At 43.0% G+C, this 22,041-nt stretch overlaps 1 protein-coding gene across 1 annotated transcript in view; it reads left to right on the top strand.

The window, feature by feature from the left end:
• The window catches only part of LOC309544676 (low-density lipoprotein receptor-related protein 2-like), a gene marked incomplete at its 5' end in the record, with an annotated part of 171,900 nt that overhangs the window by 85,279 nt on the left and 64,580 nt on the right, over positions 1 to 22,041 (top strand). Inside the window, 8 exons of the mRNA XM_082243588.1 lie at positions 537 to 746; positions 830 to 961; positions 3,666 to 3,839; positions 5,304 to 5,516; positions 11,600 to 11,835; positions 17,233 to 17,362; positions 18,093 to 18,271; positions 21,561 to 21,747. Coding sequence (XP_082099714.1) covers positions 537 to 746; positions 830 to 961; positions 3,666 to 3,839; positions 5,304 to 5,516; positions 11,600 to 11,835; positions 17,233 to 17,362; positions 18,093 to 18,271; positions 21,561 to 21,747 — 1,461 coding nt within the window. The remainder of the gene's footprint in view (positions 1 to 536; positions 747 to 829; positions 962 to 3,665; positions 3,840 to 5,303; positions 5,517 to 11,599; positions 11,836 to 17,232; positions 17,363 to 18,092; positions 18,272 to 21,560; positions 21,748 to 22,041) is intronic.

The following is a 22,041-nucleotide window of genomic DNA, read 5'->3' on the forward strand; positions in this document are numbered from 1 at the left end:
GAGGAGAGCATGAGTTCCCAGCATAGCTAGAGAACTGACCACACTTCTCCTGCTTGGTGTGGTCAGTTTTTAATAGGAAAGCAAAGGACTTGCAGGAACACCAGGGATTTCACAGATCTACTAGTGTTCCTTTCCAAAGTGCGACTTTAATGTAATCCTTTAGGGCAAGTAGTTGTCCAGTTAAAAACACTTCTTGTTTTGTGGAAAAGGGTTAGATCACATGCTGGATTTTTAAAACGATCTGTGACTTGACTATTTTCCCTTTCTGTCCTGGTGACAGCAGTTTTACCAAACAATGTTGGGTGAAATCTGCAACGGTGACACGACCATAAAAAGTTAATTTACGCTATTAAAAAAATTACCCTCATCTTTTCTCCTGAAAATACCCATTGACACAGCACAAGAATTGATAGGAAATCCCTCGAAGCCCTGCAGTGCAATAACCTACAGGAGTTATAATTTCTTCTTATCCTATAGTAATCTAAATAAAGTATGTCTATTAAATATGATTCTGATCTTCTGTTTTTACTGTTTAGGATTTTATTCACTTGGCCTTTTAAAAGGAAAGTTGTCCAAACTGAAGGATCATTTTACAAACGCATTAATGGATGCCTTTGAACCCTACATATTATCTTATACCAATCCCACAATTGAAATATGGGATAGAAGGACCATGAAGCTGGTGTCCTCACTTACTGAAGAAAAACTGACCAAACTTATGATTGTATCATCCAGTCTTATCAAAGGCAAGCAATCTTATTGCCTCATTAGTTTTTACTGGTTGTGCATTGTAACATTTTTCACATAAACTGCTTTTTTATTTTTTAAGGAAGTAATTCAGCATGTGACTTGGATAATGGTGGCTGTAGGACTGAAGAAATTTGCATATCTGGCCCTATGAAGATAATAAACTGCCTCTGCCCAGATGATCGGGATAGCTGCTCTGATGGCAAGTGCTTAGGTTTTATAACTATTCCAGCCTGGTAATATCAAGGCCTAAGTTTTTAAAGTGCTAATAGTGTGTAAGCTAAAAAGAATACTCAGTATATCAGTGTTTGGATTGCATTTTGAAGTGACAATCCAGTTGGGTACAAATCGAGGTGTCCAAATACAAGCATTGGATTAGGGCAGGACAAAGTAACCTTTTAATGCAAGCCTTAAATGTCTAGATTTTGATCTGGTAAAATATGTGCAAAACTGTCCTGTAATCTTTCTGGGCAGTGTCTGGATGAAACGCCTGCCTTGTTAATGGACCATGAGAGGGAGCTTGAAAGCTTTATGCAAATTAAACCTGATGCAGGCAGTGGTGTATGGATACTCTGCTATAGATAAGTGAGGGTTTGGGACCTGCTTGTGGACTTTGGGTTTTAACCACCTCGTATGAGTGGAAAATGCCAGATCTCAAATGCTTAAAATTTTGGGCCTTCACTTCAATGTAAATCTAGGGACACAGACTTAATTGCGTTTTGGCTCATAATATAGTTTGGGACGCCTAAATTATGCGTAGTACTGCACAGACATAGTGATTGGAGAAGGCTTTATCATACTGAACCTAAATCGGCTAAGCTTCACTTTCGCTCTTAACAAGGCTGTGATGGAACACCAGAAAAAGCAAGCCCTCAAACAGAAATACTGGATTGCTAAAAAGGTTAAAGTAGTTGTCCTTTTAAGGGCTCATTAACATGGTACACGGTACTCTGTGCTTTGAAAGGCCAGAACTACCACTTGCATAGTGAAACACGATGTTTTGCCATTCCAGTGGTGTGAACCAGAACAATTTTTTATTTTTTTTGTAAGCATGTAAAAAAAAAACACATGCTCTGTGCAATCTTTCCAGTGTAAGTTGCCTTGACTTGCAGAGCAGCATAGGGATGATTAGGTGAGTTTTGAGGGTGCAGTTGGCTTTAAATGGCTTCTAAGAGTTATAAAAAAACAAAAGTTCTTTCAATTATCCTAGACCTAACCAATAACCACAAAGGAGATTGTTTTTACAGAAAAGGGGGAAAAAAATCAAATGCACAATGGAAAATTAAAATACAAAACCCTGAACTGATCTTCCCCCAAACAAACACAATTTGCCTCGGCAATTGGGGGCTTGAGGTATTCAGAGCATCCATTAAAGCCAACACTTTTTAATGCTACACAGGACTGAAGAATGCAAAGTGAAATGTTGAAACTAGGGATTGACCGATTATCTACAAAGCCAATATATCTGGGGCCGATATGCACTTTCCCTGATATATTGGCATTGGCCCCTGAGGTTACCAATATTGCCGATATTTCGGGAAAGTGCTTGTACCAGAGTGATGCCTGCAGCTAGAGGCATCACCCTGGTACCAATGTCCATAGTCAACGGTCGGCTGTCTTGTAATGACAACTGATGCAGCTGAGAAGCCACTCGGCTGTCATTACAAGGAGCAGGAGGGGATGTGCACCCCCCCCCCCCCTGCTGCCTTCCGCTGGGAGACCCAGGCAACCAGCCTGCACTGCCGTCGAAGAGAAGACCTGATCAAAGCCGCATTCGGCTCTGATCGGGTTTCCATGTTAAAAATCTGGAAGGGATGTTATGACATCACTTCCAGGTACTCTGCTCCAAAATTCAAAAAAATTACAGCATTCAAAACGCCAAGTTTGGCTGTTTTTGAATGCTTTTAAGTGCAGAGGAGGGGTTTGGGGTCTTTTAGACCCCCCAGATCCCTCCACAAGGGTACCTGTCAAAAAAAAATAAAAAATATCGGCCGAGACCGATATGCAGTAGATGTCGTCCTCCTCCTCCAGGTAAAAACTTTGCAAATACACCAACCCTCTTCACCCCTTATTGGGACCATGCAAGGTGGTTGCTCCATTACCAAGGAAAACCGAATTTGGATTCTACCAACTTCACTTTACCCCACTGGCATGCAATCCCCTATATAGTTCTAGATTTAAAAACCACCTTTGGCTGGAGACAAATTGCTCTCATTTGAGAATGAATCGGAGACCAGAACGTTGATGGCTGCACACAAACGATCCTCTTTAATTAGGACCAAAAGGACAGGTGGTACATGTACAGTAGAGGACTAAGCGTACACGTTTTGTGCTAAAACCAGCGCTTCATTACCCAGCCTAATGCACTGAGCTTGGTTAAAAGAAAATCTGACTATAAAGCTCAGTACATACCAGTATCAGACACATATGCTGACTCAGTGCATTAGGAGGTGGACCTGTCACCTGTAATGAATGACTGTCTGCTGTTGGGTCTGCTGGGTCACAAATAAGCGCTTTTTTTTAGTGTGAAAGTCCTCTCCTGTACCAGCCGTCATTTTGGTCTTCATTTAATAGTGGATCATTGCTGTGCACTCATTTGGATTTTTCTTGTTCAACATTGTGCAGTATAAAAGCTGGGCTGGCATCCAACTGGAGGTGTATGGGGATGTATCGGAGGTGAACCCACCTGAAGCAGCAATGGTGTTGCTAAAAATGAGTCATAGGTGCCCCAACAACTCTTCAGAAAACCTTTAGTGTTCCCTAGAGTGTTTTTTTTAGCATTCTGCAGACGAAGACTTTTTTTTTTTTTTTTTTATTGTAATTCTGTAAACTTGTGCGTTCAAGAAATGCCCTTAGGAAAGTTAGTTTGTATTCCACCTAGTGACAGTTGTTCTTAGCATATGATATAATCTTGACAGATGAGAATGCATTAGAAAACCTGCTTTTCCTAAAAACTTTGGTTTGTGGACGGACTTTTTTTCTGTGCCGAGATGGAAAAGAATGTGTATCTTTGGAGTATATGTGTGATGGAGAAAATGACTGTTTGGATGGCTCAGATGAAGACAACTGCACAACTTACTGTAAAAATGAAGGTAATGTTTGTATCTTCTCTTTTTTTTTTTTTTTTTTTTGTGAAATATTAAGGTTAATGGGTGTGCCTGTTTATCAAATGCATATTTTGACAGAAGGACCAGGGATGAACTATACTGCCTGGGTTCAGTTTGTGAACCGTTTTGCAGATCTTGCAGAAAGTTCTGTACTTTGCAACTTTGAAGTATAGGGGATGAGAAGGGGGATAAGAATATGTTAGGGCGAATAGGTAAGCTGTTGTATTAAAGGCATAGGAAGCTGAGCACTGTCATTGGGGACATTTTACCAGTGCCATAATGAATGAAAAACTCCTCACAAAAGTTCCTGGTTCTGCTGGAATGTAGACACTGTACTAGAGAATGCTGTTGTAGGTAATATCATTGACCAGATATGGCAACGAATGTATAGTCTGTCGCCCATGTTCTCCAAGGGATGGTTCTGACTCTTGTCCCAAGCAACCTGGGGACAAGGTACCTTTGTGCCAGGGAAGGATGGAGAGAGGGGTCCTCCTCAATCCATACTAGGCCCTTACCCCGGTAGAGATCCGGTAGATCCCTCGTTACGGCTTGAAGACATGCACATGCTCCACCGATTTTTTATAAGAATGGGTTTGCAATTGCTTCTGAATATACACTTGCTCCAAAATGGCATTGCTCCACCAAGATGGCTGCATAGCATTTTTCAGAGTGTTTTTATAATGTCATAAACATTGGACCATGCCTGCATAATTGTTCAAATGGCTGCTTCTAATCTCTGACAGAACTGTGATAGGTTGACAGAACTGTGATAGGTTGACAGAACTGTGATAGGTTGACAGAACTGTGATAGGTTGACAGAACTGTGATAGGTTGACAGAACTGTGATAGGTTGACAGAACTGTGATAGGTTGACAGAACTGTGATAGGTTGACAGAACTGTGATAGGTTGACAGAACTGTGATAGGTTGACAGAACTGTGATAGGTTGACAGAACTGTGATAGGTTGACAGAACTGTGATAGGTTGACAGAACTGTGATAGGTTGACAGAACTGTGATAGGTTGACAGAACTGTGATAGGTTGACAGAACTGTGATAGGTTGACAGAACTGTGATAGGTTGACAGAACTGTGATAGGTTGACAGAACTGTGATAGGTTGACAGAACTGTGATAGGTTGACAGAACTGTGATAGGTTGACAGAACTGTGATAGGTTGACAGAGCAGGAGCACAACTGGAAAGACAAAGTTGTCTTTTTATAATGGGAACCTGAACAGACTTTCATGGCAGGGTCACTAGGTATATTAACAAATGGCATATTTAAAGATCTTGAATATGACTTTTAAAATGACATGTTAAAAAGTTGATATTTTGACAGTTTATGTTAAGATTTTGGAAGTAATGGACGTGCTACAAAAAAATGCAACTTTAGTTGACTGCTATTTAATGGTCTTTTACCACACTTTTCTTAAACTTAAACTATCTCGAAGACTTTTTTCAGTGCAAAAGTAGTACAAAATGTTTTGAGAAGAAATACCGTTGTGATGGAGTGCCACAGTGTCCCGATGGGTCTGATGAAGAAAACTGCTGGAGACCAACAGATTCCTCTGTTCGGTGTTATTCGAGGACTTGCTGCGTTCCTCAGGATTGGATCTGTGATGGTAAACCAGACTGCATTGATGAGGCTGACGAGCAAGGCTGTGGTAAGCCAAATATATTTTGACCAAATCTGTGCTCATCAAGCAGGGTCCTATTTCTTAATTTTTTTCCTCCTGTACTCAAGCCTTTTCTGGTTTGCTTCTCATAGTAATATGTTCGTTTTGGTGCAGTCTAATATTGTGTACTGGTTCAAAGGAATGTTCGATGTTGTCTACATTGACATGTCACTCTATCTCCATTGATTCTGGGCAGTGGGCACCTTTTTCAGAAACCTTTTTAGGCGCAAATGCAATTTAGATTACACCATTAAATGGAAAGCTTTAAAAAGCTTGCTTTATGCTATAAAATCGGCGCTATACACAAAAACCATTCGGCTGTATGCAATAAGGGTAGATACACACCTACAGTATACAAATAACGAAAGATTAAATTGCAGTGCTCAAAAATAGTGTAAAATTAAATGAAAATACATCAAAAGTAACCTGTGATATAGATATAGATATTTATTTTAATTTGCATAGCTCTTAATTCATAAGAGTTGTAATATGCAATTAAAAGTCCTTTTATGGTCTGTGTGACTTCCTTCACCAAGCGCACATGGCAACACGAGTCGTATGTATATGGTGGATGGACAGAGACTTAACATTCACCACAATCTTTTGTGGTCTATGGATGAAGCAGCAGTATGCACTTATTCCACAAATAACTGATCACGCATGGTCTGGGCTTCCTTCAATCTTCCTCTCAACTGGGGGCCGTGTTTGCACTCGCACAGGCTTCGTAACATTTGTAAACTCTGAATGACCCTGCAAATATGCCTTTTACTGTAAATTGACAGGGCAAAAAGGCATTGAAACACACTGCAAAGGAACCCATATTCTTGCATCCAATACTACCCAAAGGGTACGTTTCCATTAGTCAAGATAATGTTAGAGGGTTTAACATGGAAGAATGTTGCTTTCTATCTTGCAGGATACCCTAACCAGCCCAATGGCCAGTTAACTGCTAGACAGGAAACTAAAAGCCATATTAGCCCTCTTTTGCAGGGAGTTATGAGAAATGTCCCCCCCCAAACAGGATATTGTGCTAAACCTGTATACATTGCATAATAAGTTGGCAGTGCTTCCACCCAGGACAGGGTTTCTGTTTAAACAGGGGATTCCTTTCCTAGGAAATAAGCAATTTAAAGTTTTTGGAAGCAGAGAAACTACTGCACCCAGCATAGAACATTAACCAGAAGAATAGAACTGCACACAATATAGAAATACAAGATTTATAGAAGAATATTAAAAGTACAGATGTAGCCCCCTCCTAGGTAGGTGCTAGAGAAGTCGCTTTTTGGTTCTGCCTACCAGAGATGGCCAGGTAAATTTTATATTGCTCTCTGACTACCAGGGAGCAGGATCTGCTCATGGTGCTCAGGTGTAGTTCATCTTGTCTGACGTGTTTCACACTGGTCCAATAGGGAGGCATATCGGACAGTGGGAGGAAACCTGACAAATGAGTGCACAGGCATTTAGTACAGCTCTGGTGATTTGCAGAGGAAGGTGCTTTGGTGCATGCTGAGAAAACAGGCGAAGCGCCTCTAAGTGCAGTACGTTTATTGAAATTAAGGCACACAAGATGAAAGCAACTCACATGGAATAAGAATAATTAGGCTCAATAGAAGTCCCTCGGTGAATGTGAAATCCTGGGTCCGAGAGAGGAGATGGTCAAGGCCAGTAGGTGGAGGACAGAACAAGCCGGCTGCTGTCTTCCGTGACCGGCTGATTCCGCGTATCAGGCTGGGACACAGCGTCTGCCGCGTGCGTCACCAAGGTCGGAGGGATACACGACGCGTTTCAGAGCATGCGCCAAGCTCGCAAAGAGCATGCGCGCTCTTTTCTCAAGTGTTAATACGGAGACTACTTGGAGCCAAAATTGTTAGCGTGGGTGGGAGTGTCCAGGAGGGAGAACCACCAATGAAAGGGGATGGCGGCCATACTGGACTAAGGGACTTTATATAAACTGCAGTAATGTATTACTAAAATAAAAAAATATATACAGATTTAAAATTACTGTGGGGGGGGTAATAATATATATAAATATATATATATATATACATACATACAGCAGCCGGCTTTTTCTGTCCTCCACCTCCATCTACCGGCCTTGACCATCTCCTCTCCCGGACTCAGGACTCTGGATTTCATGTTCACCGAGGGACTTCTGATTGAGCCTATTATTCTTATCCCATGTGAGTTGCTTTCATCTTGTGTGCCTTAATTTCAATAAACGTACTGCACTTGGAGGCGCTTCGCCTGTTTGTTTTCTTTGTATCTACCACAGAATTGACTTTCCTGTGCGGTGGAGCTGGCCCTTTGTTGCAGACTGAGACATTATTTCAAGCTGCCTAGACACATCCATCCCGAGTGTTTTTATCCATCTGATGGACTTGAATATGTCTATATGCCATGTAATTTAGCTACTGTTTTGTAACCCTGTTTTGATCTTTTTTATTCCTTGGCCCCCCCCTTTTTTGTGGTTACACTCGTCACACCGACCTAATCACATTAGACCAGAGCGCCAGCCATTCACTGATTTTCTTTGGTACATGCTGGGATACTGTATAAATGCCAAGGGCACATGTGCTTGGGTCTTTGAGCAGGAGAGTGGGATCCCGGAGGGAGGGGATGGCTGCTCCTCTGTAGAAGCTGCAATGCTCCCAAACTCTGTCTTTATGGACCTTGCTTTGTGCATTGGTGCAGTGTCATGTTGGAACAGGAAGGGGCCATCCCCAACTGTTCCCACAAAGTTTGGAGCATGATATTGTCCAAATGTCTTGCTATGCTGACTACTTTAAACATTTCCCTTTACTGGAATAAAGGGGCTAGGTCCAACCACACAATCTAAACTTCTCCCCATACCCCCCCCCCCCCTCCACCAAATGATTTGGACCAGTGCACAAAGCAAGGTCTATAAAAACATGGATGAGCGAGTTTGGGGTTGAGGAACTTGACTGGCCTGCAGTCTCCTGACCTCAACCTGACAGAACACCTTTGTGATGAATTAGTGGAGACTGAGCCAGGCCTTCTCATCCACATCAGTGTCTGACCTCACAAATGCACTTCTGGAAGAATGTTCCAAACATTCCCATACACTCCTAAACCTTGTGGATAGCCTTCCCAGAAGAGTTGAAGCTGATAGTCCATATTTAATATTGAGTTGGCCCACTCTTTGAGGGTTTAAGAGTGGGATGCCAATAAAGTTCATGTGCGTGTAAAAGCAGGCGTCCCAATACTTTTGACAATATAGTGTACACATACTAGCCTGCGGTACGTAGTGGTTTAGCAGAAAGCAGCCCTGATCCCCCCCCTTTTTGCTTGAGTCCCCCACTGGCAGTCCTGGCTTCTCCTCCCCTTTTCTGAGTCCCCCGAATAGCAAGCCTCTTGCTGTGGGGGTACTCGAGCAGGCTTGCCCCAAGCCATGCTCCTGTGACTGGACACTGTCCATTCAAAAACACATCGTGGCTTGGCCCTGCCCCTGCTGTCCTGATTGGCAGCATGAGCCAATGGCTCCTGCGTCTGTGTCAGCCAAAAGATAACTGGGAGAACTGATGTTCTTATGCACATCACTGGATAGAGATGGGGCTCAAGTATAAGGGGACTTTAGGACTGCTTTAACTACATATTCACTAGGTATATGTGCACAATTCCGCCAGGACTTCGAATGGGCCTTCTGTTGATACGGTTTGTCCATTAGATGTATGTGTAGCACTGTCCCAATATAGCTAGCTGTGTGACTTCTTGGGTCTCCTCTGCAGACAGTCACTTAAGGGACTGTACATGTGTGTAAATGCAGGTGTCAATACTTTTGACAATAGTGTATTTTTACAAACAAATTAACTTTTAGAAACAAATTCACTTTTAGAATTTAGTAAACCTCCAGATAAATGTCTCAGCAAAGTCCCATTGCAAGTGCCCCCGAGGATGATGCAGCTTCGGTGTTGTAAACCTAAACACAAGACCTGTGGAAATGACCTCCCAGCCACTACCCAACCAGCCTGGAATGCAGTCCTAGTTAGCACTGTATGAGATAATAGGACAGATATACTGTCCTAATAGTTTAACTGCATCTACCTATAGCTTGTGTATTACTGAATCCTTAGAACACCGAAATACTCGCAGAATTGTCTCTTCTGATCTGGTATTAGTAGCATGCACAGAACATGTAGCTGAAACCGTCTCTACTTCCTCCTTCCAGTATCTTTTCTCAATAACCCCAGAGTCAGGAAGTGACATGCATAATAGATTAGTAAAACTAGGAGCTAACCGTTGAGGGAAGCGGGTCTCTACACATCAAAGGGCATCTTAAATCTAAATCCATGCTTGGCACATCCATTTTCATTAGAAAGAATGACTGGCAGTCAAGTGATTGTCCAGTGACAGCTGGCATGTCCTTGACCTTGGTGATTCGTACTGCAAAGTAATAAAACTGCCACTTGGGTGCAACTTACTAAGCTTGCCTTATTCCTTGTACATGGATGGAAGGCACACATAAAGCATAATGAACCTATTGCGTTAACTGTCCTTGGATTTGGTGACTGCATTCGTTTCAGTGTTTGTTTTTTTATTTTTTTTGTAGCACTGCCCCCTTAGGACTGAGTTCTTCACCTTTTTGGTCCCTCTGGGTTACCATTAGCAACTGCATGCACAATTTTTTTAACACTTTATTTTCTGGCTCAGTCACTGATCAGTCTAGGGGTTGTAGTTTTTTTTATTTTAAATAGGGATAGGAGAAGGGATAGTGGAATGCTCCAGAATTGAATTATTTACAGTTGACGAGGACTCCTATTTAAGGATGCAGCAAAGCTGCAGATTCACCTTGCTACTAGATGAATGTAAGTCCTCTGTCCTGAAACTTGATTGAGCAACTATCTTCAGAGTACTCGCCTAGCACCCCCTTTCATTCCACAAGCTGACATCCGTCCTCTCACTACTCTACTCCGGGGTGGCGCCCTCACAGGTCCGGCCCGGCCCTTAGACGTGATCCCCCTGTACACACGATACGGTTTTTCCAGGTTCTCCAGTGTTTCAGCCCCTCTAGTCAGCTCTTCTGGGCCTCTGGGTTCAGCTCCTTCCCTCCTTCGGGTTCACCAGACCGACTGCCTGTGACCACATGCCACCAATGATGCGGTCAGCCTCCCGCCGGGACTCTGCTCACCAGCCAAAGACACTGAGCACATGTGCTTCTGGCTTTTATACCACACCCCAAAATGCACCGAGACAACCAGTCTGTGCCAATCACTGAGGCTGTATCAAAGCCTGTGTATGCGTTGGTCAGGTTTCCTCTACTGTCCAATATTCCTCCCTATTGTACCAGCTTGAAACGCACTCCTAGACCAGAGGAATCACACACTGAGCAACATGAGCAGACCTAACTCTCAGATCCTGCTCTGTTAAGCAGAAGGCAATATAGAATTTGCCTGCTGCTCCTCTGATAGGCAAACAGAGACAAAACTATATACCCTAGCACCCACCTAGGAGGGTGCTACATTTAACCAACATTTTATGCTTCCCTCTGTGCAGTGGTTTTGTACAGGGCAGCCCAGATCCTCTGCTTCACGGGTCCCTCTTCAGTGCTCCTAGGCCCCAGCCAAGCTGCAGCTCTGTGCCTATTCAGACTTGGAGCTGCCAGTCAGCCTCGCCTCCTTTCTCTCCTGATTGGATAACTGACTTTGACAGCAGCTGGAGCCAATGGTGGTGCTGCTGTGTCTCAGCCAATCAGGAGGGAGAGTCCTGGACGGCTGAGGGAATTGTAGACATTGAATGCATTCAGATAAACCTCTTTGCCTTTACAACCCCTTTAATGTTTGAAAAAAAAAAAACCTACAGACCATTTCACCAGGAATATAAAAGGCATAAAATGATGTTGCCACCACTCATTAAAGTGTCTAAACCAAAAACAAGTGTTATATTACAGCTTAACAATTTTTAACATGTAGCAAGTACAATCCTTCATGCTAAACTACCGGACACTACCCTGATACTCATACTTTGTAACATTTTGCTATGCAAGTATGACGAGGAGCTTTTCTGTTTGAATTCAAACTCTACCACAAGCTGATATGAATGCTTTACACTTACAGAACGTAAAGAATGCGACAGTAATAAGTTCCAGTGTACGAATGGACAGTGTATTCCCTATACTATGCACTGCGATGGAGACAATGATTGTGGGGACCACTCAGATGAACAAAACTGTACAGTAACTAAACATGTCCGCTGTCAAAGTGGGGAATTCAAATGTCCATCTGGTGAATGCTTGCTAAAGGAATGGAAATGCGATGGTGCCAAAGACTGTAAAGACGGAAGTGATGAAAAGGTAAAATAATGCTTTGGATTCACAAGGAAACTGCTTGTCGATTTTTATATTAAAGCTGTTTGACAGTTTTACAAAGTATTTCTGTTCAGCTAGTCTTGTGAACCAGGCACCTCTTCCAGACATCCTAGCTAGGTTGAGGGTCCTCACTACATTCATTGCAGCTAGGCAAAGCCTCTTGATCACCGGATGGCTTGAAAACCTAAATTCTGGGACCATTTTAAAGTCAATGTAGCACCACTAAAATCTTAATGAGATGCCGGTGGATAAATAAGCACACTGAATATTTACTTGGTTGCTTCATTAAGAATGTCTTGTTGCCGAAATCACGACCCTAGAGTCAGAATACATTGCCTCTGGTATTGTAAATGTTACCCTCCTATCGTCTCCACATCTATCATGCTACTTGCTATTAAAGCCTAGATGTCATTGGAAGTCCTAAATACCTTTTTGCAGCAAAAAAAAAAAAAAAAAAAAAAAAAAAACGGGTTTTAGGGAAATTAAAACGCAAGGCAGTTGGGATTCAAGTGTAAGATGGCTAAGAATTCTGGTCCATTATTGGAATTGTATCTTGTGGTGGCAATAAAGATTAAGAGCCTGTGTACTAGGGCATTTGAGCACATTAAAGCTCCTCACCATATAAATCAATAGAAATTCAAAAACAGACACCACTTGGAAATGCAGGTCAGGTCAGTGGCTTTTTTTTAATGCAGCGCAGCTCTATACTGTGTTGCAGTGTGAAAGCGGAAACAGGGATTTCTCTATCGTCCAGACAGACGCAGCTCCTGTTGCTTCATAACGGATGGGTTATGCGCCCTCTTCAGGAGTGGACTAGGCAGTACAAAAAACGTTCAGGTTTTCACGACACGCCTACTGGAGCTGTCCCTATCTACATAACCCCAGGTACAGAGTGCTCGCATATCTTTCTTGCTTCCTCTGGCACATTTCCTCTTGCAACCCTAAAGGGGGACTCCGGCGAGGGGAACTCCGGACGTGGATCTGTTCGCATCCCGTCTGAACAAGAAGGCAGAAAGGTTTGTCCAGGGTTCGAGACCCTCTAGCCGACCCTTGGGACCAATATCAGCTGATGTATGCCTGTCCTCCGATTCAACCGTTGCCGAGGTTCCTTCGATGACTGGGGATGGAATCTGTGTCAGTGATTCTGGTGGCACTAGACTGGCTTTGCCGGTCATGGTATGCGGACATAAGGATGGTCATGGAAGCCGCCTTGGTGGCTGCCTTTTGAAAGAAGATCTGCTGTCTTAAGTCCCGATCTTCCATCCTGCTTTGCTTTACAATCGCTGGCTTTAACAGCATGGCTGTTGAGAGCTGGGTGTTAAAGGACAGGGGTCTAGCCGACTGATTCCTACCCTGTTGGGGGCCAAGAAAACGACTTCCTTTTTTTTTTTTTTCTCCATATGAAAACTTTTTTTTTTTTTTTTTGCATGCTAGAGGTCTTGCAGCTGTTTGCGTACAGCTTCCAGGCTGGACTGAGGACTTGACATGTTTTGAAGAAAGCCGCAACAAACAAGATGGTCCAAATTTTGCAGCTGTTCCAGCCCCCTAACCCTACCTACACAGCACTCTAGGATAGGAGATGGCCTTTTGAGTTTCCTAAATGCCCTATCCACAAATGTGTGTTGCAACTATTACCTTGTCTTTCATGGAAACCTATTGAGATGAAGGCTTCCATCTTCTGCTGCCTGGTTGTCGGTGATGCTTGGGCTTTAACCACTCATTAGCCCAAAGAGTATAAAAATGGGGGGGAAATTTGGACTTTAAGTTTATTCCCATTCTGACTTTTTTAAATATTGAAGCCAGACAGTTGCAAACATTTTTTAGAAAAAGGCAAATGGTAGTTAACTTCATTCTTGACTGGTGTAATTTAAAAAAAAACAAAAAACAAAAGGACCTTCCATGAAGAGACTGTGCAGGTATGCTGGCAAAATTACCATTAAACATTTTGGCCAGATTTAGGATAAAAATAAAATGCATGGTCGACTGAAGTTTCTTTCTTTCGATGGACAAAGCGCTCCATAAATCATAACGACTAGGTTATATTGCCTCCTCCAGGAGTAGGACTAGGAACAAAAACACCTGGCTACGCCTATGAGCCGTCCTCAGCTTGGTATAAACCCCCACCCCCCCTTCTCTGCTCTAGGTAATCGGTTTTAATCTGTCTAGTCATGAGTAAGGACCTAGGCTACCTGCTGGGATCTCTAGTCCTAGCAATTTTTTATACTTCCTACATTTTTTTTTTGTTTTCTCTGGGGAGAGAAAATCAACTGCCAGGCTGGATATTCTAGATCTAGTGGTCTGCCCAGCCAGCGAGTGTGCAGATGGCATCTAGGTCGGCCATGACATAGCCTCACGGAAAGGCTAGCCTACGAGTTAAAGGTCTCACAGGATCGCATAAGACTGGGCTTGGGTCAGTCGCAGCGGCCCCTTGGCCGACCGCTCCCCTACTTCAGTAGCGATGATTGTCTGGAGCGTTACCCTCGCCATGGAAGGGTAAGTACAGTCCCCCCCCCTCTCCCCTTTTGTGGAGTTTTTTGGGGTGGACGTGGGTAGACGTGGGTAATCAACTGGAATGTTCGGACCTGCCTTCAGGTTCCCTCCTCCCATCTTCGAATCCTTGAGCTGGGGTCCCAGGGTAGAGAATGCAGTGGAGACCCCTTGGGTCCCCCTCCTTCCACTCTGTAAGGGTCCTGGGATAGTGTTTCCTACCCTGTTAGTCTGTGTCCCAGTGTAGGAGACCCCTAGGTGCATGCCATCCCACCGCACTATACCCACACTGCAGAGACCGTTGAAGTGCGCACAGCAGAGACTCCCCTAGCGTGTCCTACCTTTGGGGGGGGGTCCCTTTGCAGAGAGTGCAGCATTGAAGAGGGCGCAACAAAAATCCTGGCAGCAAGCTTTAGCATTTGTAGCTGATGGTGGCTATCTTCCCTTAGTCTGGCTGGTCTCTGGTTGGCGGCCAGGTTTTTGTAGCCTGATTTCACAGGGGCCATTATCCCTTAGTCCGGGAGACGCTGGAGACAGAATCCTCGTGGGGATGTTGAAGCTCCTCCTCTTCTCTTCAGGTTCCTCTTCCAGTGCCCGGGACATATGAACAGGGATGGCGCCCATGATGCTGGATTTGAATTCTCAGCACTCCTCCGGTCGGGGGGGGGGGGGGTAGTCCTTGGGGGTCAGTCATCTCTCTGCTGATGGGTACATCGAGCCTTGAGGGGATCCTTTAGTGGTTGCAAAGATCATATTTGTACTGCAAGGTCTTCCTTTCCTTATGGAGCCTCTGGGTCACATATCCCACTCGTGGAGGTGGCTGGTCCCTCGGAACCCCAGCTTGCCATGGTTGCGCTGATGGCAGTCCTTTCCACTGCCATCCCAGGAGGAAGCGTCCCCCCACCTTCCCCTGCTCAGTCTCTCATCTGATTCTGATCTTGATGCCGCCGTGGACCAGGGGGACTTAATATTACACCCCCTGATCTATCTGATGGTGAGGATGATTCCGCCATGGCTGCAGCAGCGAATAAAAAAAGTGCTGGTAGACGCTCTTATCACTGCAGTGCGTAAAACTAAGAGGATGCGGTTGATGTAGCCACGGATGCAGCTGTGTCGTTTTGGTATGCACAAGTCACCTTGTACTTCAAAGGTGTTTCCTTATGTGCCTTATTTTGACAGGTTTTCCTGTAAGGCATGGGAACAACAAAGATTACCCTTTGTGGTCCCCAAACGTTTTGCTGTACGTTACCCTTTTGAGGAGTCCCTTTAAAAAAAGCGGACTAGTTCACCAGTAGTGGACCCTCCTGCTGTTTTCAGGTTGAATAAAGCAACCATGATCCCAGTAGAGGAATCCCCATCCTTTAAGGACTCAGCTGATGGGAAACAGAGGCTGTGGCATGCAGCATGTTTACTATGGCTGGTTCGGCATTGCGGCCAGTCTTTGCCTCAGCCGGGGTCTATTAGACCCTAACAGAATGGGCTAAGCTTTTGCGCCAGGGCCTGGGGGTGAGCAGGTCCCCGCTGCCTATGTTGATTTATGGGACCAGTTGGTCCATGGGTTGCAGTTTAATTGTGATGCAGCTTTGGATAAAGCTCCTGTGCTGTCCAAACTGTTTCAGTGTTGGTGATTAGGCATGTGCGTGGCTTAATTGGTCCGCAGACCAAACCTCCAAGAAAGCTCATTGATCTGCCCTTTCAAGGCAATTGCCTGTTTTGGGCTACCCTGGATGACCTCATTAAGAGTATCACGGGGGGGGGGGGGGGGGGGGGTTGAGAGTACCTTCCTGCCACAATCCAGAAAAGGGAAAGAGCCTCGTCGCAGATGGGGGGCCTTCCTTCTCAGCCCTTGGAAAACTTTGCTACTGGGAATAAGGGAAATGGATATTTCAAATCTTCCCAAGGAGGTTCTAAGCAACCTGTCTGGTAAGCCTAGAGCTAGCTTCTCTGGAACCACAGACAAGACCCCTTCTGCATGAAGGTCTGCCCTCACCCTTTGTTAGGGGGGGGGGGTGTCATCACTGGTTTCTGGCCCCATGGTCTTTTGTGAGCGTCAGAAGATCCGCAAAGTCATTTTGAGGGTACCCAGAAATGGGGGCAAAATTTGTTTTTTGTTTTTTATTTTTTAGGTCTGGAGTCTCCTTGGGCGGATTTAATTCCTGTAAAGGTTTAGGTAGTGTCCAAACTACCTAAGGTCCCCCCTATCCCTGTCCAGGTAATTGAATTACCTAGGTTTGATTTTAATTCTGACTTTAATTCTGACCAGGGTGGTCCTTCCTCTGGACAAATTTCAAGAACCACAGGCCGCTTCTTTGGCTACCATCTCCAGATGGATCAGATAGGTGGTGACTTAGGCCTATTCCATTTAAAGGTCAGGTTCCATCTTTCCCTGTCACGGCATATTCCTCCCGAGTGCTTCTTGGGCCTTCGGTCATCAGGCATCAATATCGTAAGCGGCCACTTGGTTGTCAATGCATACCTTCACAAATTCTATAAGGTAGAAACTCTGCAGTCAAAAGAAGCATTTGCAGATGCCAAAGTTTTGCAGGCTGCTGTTTAAAGAAAAACAACCCTCAAGAGGGAACAGCCCCTCTAAAACGATATAACCCAGTAGTTATCATTTTATGGAGCGCTGTCTATTGAACTCAGAGAAATGGATTTTATGGTAAGTACAAAAATCCCATTATTTTTTTTATTGTATTTTGTTGTACTGAATTTTTTTTGCTAGAAAAGTCCTGCTTTAGTAGGTTGCAAGTGACTAGTTTATAGTATTGAACAGGTCCCACACAGATCTACCTCCTGACAGTTTACCTTGCATTACTTTAGTAGTCACAAGCTACTTAGGCACAATATAGCTTATTATATGCTCTGATCTGACCAGCTTTTTTCCAATTTTAGGACTGTACATTAGAGAAGATCACTTGTGAAAATGAGCAGTGGGCTTGTGCCAGTGAAGATCAATGTATTCCAACCTTCTGGCAGTGTGATGGTCGCAAGGACTGCCAAGATGGCAGTGATGAAGTTAACTGTAAGGCTATAGGACACACATTTAATAATTTTTTTAAGTTCATGAAACTTGCAACATAATGTCTGTAAACTTCCAAGGTTTGACATTTTGCTTTAGGATAGTAGTAAAAAAGTAAAATTATGAGGTACAACAATTGCATGCATTTTGTTATATTGTGTAAATATAAAACTGGAGTTCTTTAAATACAAGCTACCAAAGCTTTCCCATTAACAGGACTTGAAGATGATTTAGTTTCATTCCCATACTGATGATTTGAATACTTTTATGAAGCTTTATCATGCATAAGGTTCATGCAATCGTGCGTTCTTAGCAGCCCACCTGCTCCAGTGTTTTTTTTATTCCCCCCTCCATTTACAGTAAACTTTTAGCTAGAACTCGTCACAAGTATTAACATTGAGTGGATAGGTTTTTATGAAAGATGAGGGTCACAACTTGGGTGTTGGCTAATTTTTCCTGTGTTAATCCAATTTTCATCTTGTATGTTTGTCATTACTTTTAAGCTTTTATATGGGTACATTTTATAGTATTCTGTATGGTTTCAGCTGGTGCCTTGAAAGTCCCAACCGCAAGTTAGTCTCCTTCCTCCTCCCCCCCCCCCTTTTTTTTTTTTTCTGATCTCTATAAATAGGCAAAGTGTCCACTAGTTTTGCAAATACATTTACTAATCTCTTGATATTCAGATTTTTTGCTTTTATTGCTCTGTGTATTATATATATCTGTTTCTTTGAAGGTAAGCTGCAGACGTGCCAAAGCAACGAGTATCAGTGTAAAAATTTGAATTGTGTTCCAACTAATGTGGTTTGTGATGGACGAACGGATTGTGCTGATGGCTCCGATGAGGGTGGAAAATGCGATGTGCCATGTGAAGAAAAATGTTCATTTGCTTGTTTTAAGTCACCATCTGGCTCAGTAAGTAAAATGCAGAAGTTAAGGCAACATGGCACTCGACCTTTTAATTTATCAGTGTTAAACTGGCCCCATGCATTTTAATCAAATTGTGCACTCTTTAGACTTGGCAATAACGATGTAGTGTGAAAACGCACCTTAACTATAAACTGGAATATTGAGGTGGGTCTTCATAGTTGTATTTTTTTTTTTTTGCTAAATGAACTTTCTTTGCTGTCTAAGATCAGATAGCAGGACAGGACAGTTACCAAACCCAGGAGCCTGCATTCACTATATAGCTGGTCTCCCACAGTGCACAGAACATGGAAATGCAATTTTAGTAAAAGCTAAAAACCTTTCTCATCAGCAGTGTATAGCAGTCTTGTGACTTTTATCAGAGTTCGGCTGAGCACTGGTTAAATCTTAGTTTGCCTTCTCCTGACTGTCCTATGAGGCCGCATGACCCTCTGGACAGTGCTGATTGGCCCTGTGCTGAACTCATGCAGCCTCCAAAAAAAGTCCCAGCAATACAAATCAAACTGAGCATGTGCAGAGTGCCTCCAAGGCGCTGTACTATTAGGGGATGGATTGGGGACATTGGGAGAAGGGAAGGATCAGAGGGATTGGGGACATTGGGAGAAGGGAAGGATCAGAGGACGGGATCAAACAGCCATTTTACACAATGAGCAGGCTTAACCCCTTAGGTTCCACAGTGAGTAGAACAAGCATCCCTTACTGTATCTACAGACTGATTTTGTTTTTGTTTTTTTTGTTTTTTTTACTGTTGTGGTTTTGGTAACACTTTAATTTTTCCTCACACTAGCCTATCTTTAGTGCACTTTGAGACTGTAAATTGGCCATTTTATATATTGATTTACAACTTGTGATTTGTAAAGGGTAACTGGTATGAGGACCTATGAAAGCTGCCATTACTGACCTTATTAAAAAATACTAGTTCTTGGATGTGTTAATCCACTGGTTTCAGTATGTTCTAAATCTGTGCTTTAGAGCAGTATACAGATTAAGTCTGATTTACGGATCTGCATGCATGTCCTAGGTCAGCGACTCAAAACATTTGAGCCAGGCAACCTAACCTTTTTCAGGTTGGCAATGATGGAGTCTGTATTTCTGTTGGTACAGGTCCCCAATCTTATAAAATTGACAAAACCGGTCTGCACACCACTATTATCTGTGCTGTTTTACAAGTAACAATTTATGGGGCACTGAACCCCTTCAGTGCATTACCTGCTGGTACTCTAATTTTATAGAGCGCACTCCACATACCAAGAATGCTTTTACATTGCAAATTCTATTCAGCATATAAGCATACCTACCAACTTTTGAACTTAACAAAGAATAATTTGCAAAAGGTGTTAAATGAGGTGGGTGTGGTGAGTGGAAACTGGGTATGACAATATGTCATTGGTTTATAGATGCACTGGCAAACTTAAAATTTCCTTCAGAAAGTACAATAAACCATGCAAACACATTTGGCATAAAACAGATTTAGAAAACATTTGACTAACCGGAGTACTGAGACAACTGTTGAGCCTACTCGCTGTATAAACACGTCACTGCCCTTTTACCAACAATATGCTTTTTAAAAAAAAAACGCTCTTCCAATATATGTTTTTTCTGCACACATCCTTGCCTTCAGAACTTCAGTTGTGTATAATGTACCTAGCATTGTAGCGACTGCAGGGCTCAGGAGTGTAGAATAGTGTGCAGGGATCAGGAGTATAATGCAGAAAGTGTAGGGAGTCGGAACACACTATAGTGCCCAGCATAACTGCCCCCTAGTACAGATCTCCTCCCAACAGCCCAATTCTGCACCCAGTGCAGATTTCCCCATTTTATATAAGATACAAATTTCCAAGTGTTATCACATCAAGCATAACACAGCACAGGTATTTTGCTACTGTTCCAATAAATATTAAAAAGAGGTCATGTACATGGTGTGAAAAGCTTGGTCCCATAAAATTCAGCCTGACCATTTTCAGAATCCATTTGACAGGTAAATTCTGTAGTACCTGTGTATTTATGAATTGTATAAAAATGTTACTTAAAATGCATTTACATTGTAGTGTGTGTTAATTGTGCTTTAAGTAACTTAAAATATGTGGGTTTCACCATTGAAACATTTCACTCTGTTTTGGCAACCATTCGTATTAGAATTTTCACATTACTTCGTCCCATGGAACATGGTCACCAATAAAGTGCTAATCTATATAGTGAGGACCCATTCAGCCATCAATAACCTGACTGGAGTTCTAATACTTCCACACACTTGAACTGGATACAGGTTTAGCTGTAAATTCATATAAAGTACTTTTGTCCTTTACATTTTTGATATGTATTGATTAAAGCGGTGTTCCAGCCTCACCCCTCCCCCTTCAAAAATTAAGCCAGCAGCTACACATACTGTAGCTGCTGCCTTGTAATATTAGGACACTTACCTGTCCCGGAGTCTAGCGATGTCAGCACCGCAGCCGATTGTTTCCATCGGCTGTGGGGTGCTGCTGCCGCCATTGCCGGTGAGGGGAACCCGGCAGTGAAGCCTTGTGGTGCACTGTGCATTTGGATTGGCTCAGTGGCGGGGGAAGGAGGAGGGGGCCAAACTTCCGAGGGGCGGCGCCATCTCCCAGAAGCGGGGAAGGGTACCTGTCAAAAACAGGTACCCCCCAGGGAGGAAGCAAATGAGCGGAAGTTTCACTTTTAGGTTGAACTCCGCTTTAAAATTATCATTTAGCTGATTTTCACACAAATTCAATGCACCTGGTATCTTGAGGCTTTTACCAGGATGCAAATGACTAATTTGTTCATAGCTAAAGTACCTCAATTTAAAGTAGAACTAGAGGCAAAACATTTTTAAATTTTGGATTGAATAAGGGAGGGTTATAACCCCTGTTTTTCGCTATCTGTGTCCCATTGCAGAGATTTTCTTTTCACTTCCTGTCCCATAGCCATACAGGAAGTAAGAAAATCCCTGAAAATTATGGGGATTCCTTAAGGACCCCCCTCCCCGGTCACCAAAACTAGTATCCCAATTGGAAGTGTTCCCCACTATTTTCTGGGGACAACCTAAAATTTGGGATTTTCTTTTACTTTTACTTTCAATTATTACGGTAAGCAGGACAAATATAGGGTGAATCTCCTTAACTGGGACAGACCACAATAAAATTGACAGGTGTGCTAATCCCTCCACACAAAGCAAAACTTTTTTTGTACCCTAATTTAATGTTTTGTGATGTTGATGTTCATGTGATGTGCAACTTTAAAGGTTTAAAAAGTGCTCTATGAACTTTCTTTTTAGAAGTGCATGTGTGATGGAGGCTTCCGACTAAGCAATGATATGAGTCTCTGCATTGATATAAACGAATGCAAAGAACTTGATTCCCCACCATGCAGCCAGTCTTGTATAAACCGAAATGGAACCTATAACTGTGCTTGTCATCCTGGCTATTTTCTGCAGGGAGATGGCCACAAGTGTAAAGTAACAGGTAAAGGAACCTTTTTTGAAGTGAGCTTTTAATGTATATAAATTTATTTAAGCCTAACCTGAGACTAAGTTTCTTAATATTGTGAAATTTGTGATCTGGCACACCAGCCTCTAGCTCCTGTTGACATGCTATTTTTACCTTTTGCTGTCCATACACATTAATTTGTGATCATTTGGTACAAAACAAATGGCCAGTTTTAGAATTGATCAACTACTCCTACATACAGTACTATGGGATCAGCTTGAAAATCTAAAGTTTCTATCCTCCCATTTGCTTTCATTTTAATACCACATT

The sequence above is a fragment of the Pelophylax lessonae genome (assembly GCF_965119305.1).
Source record: "Pelophylax lessonae genome assembly, chromosome: 1".
NCBI lineage: Eukaryota > Metazoa > Chordata > Amphibia > Anura > Ranidae > Pelophylax > Pelophylax lessonae.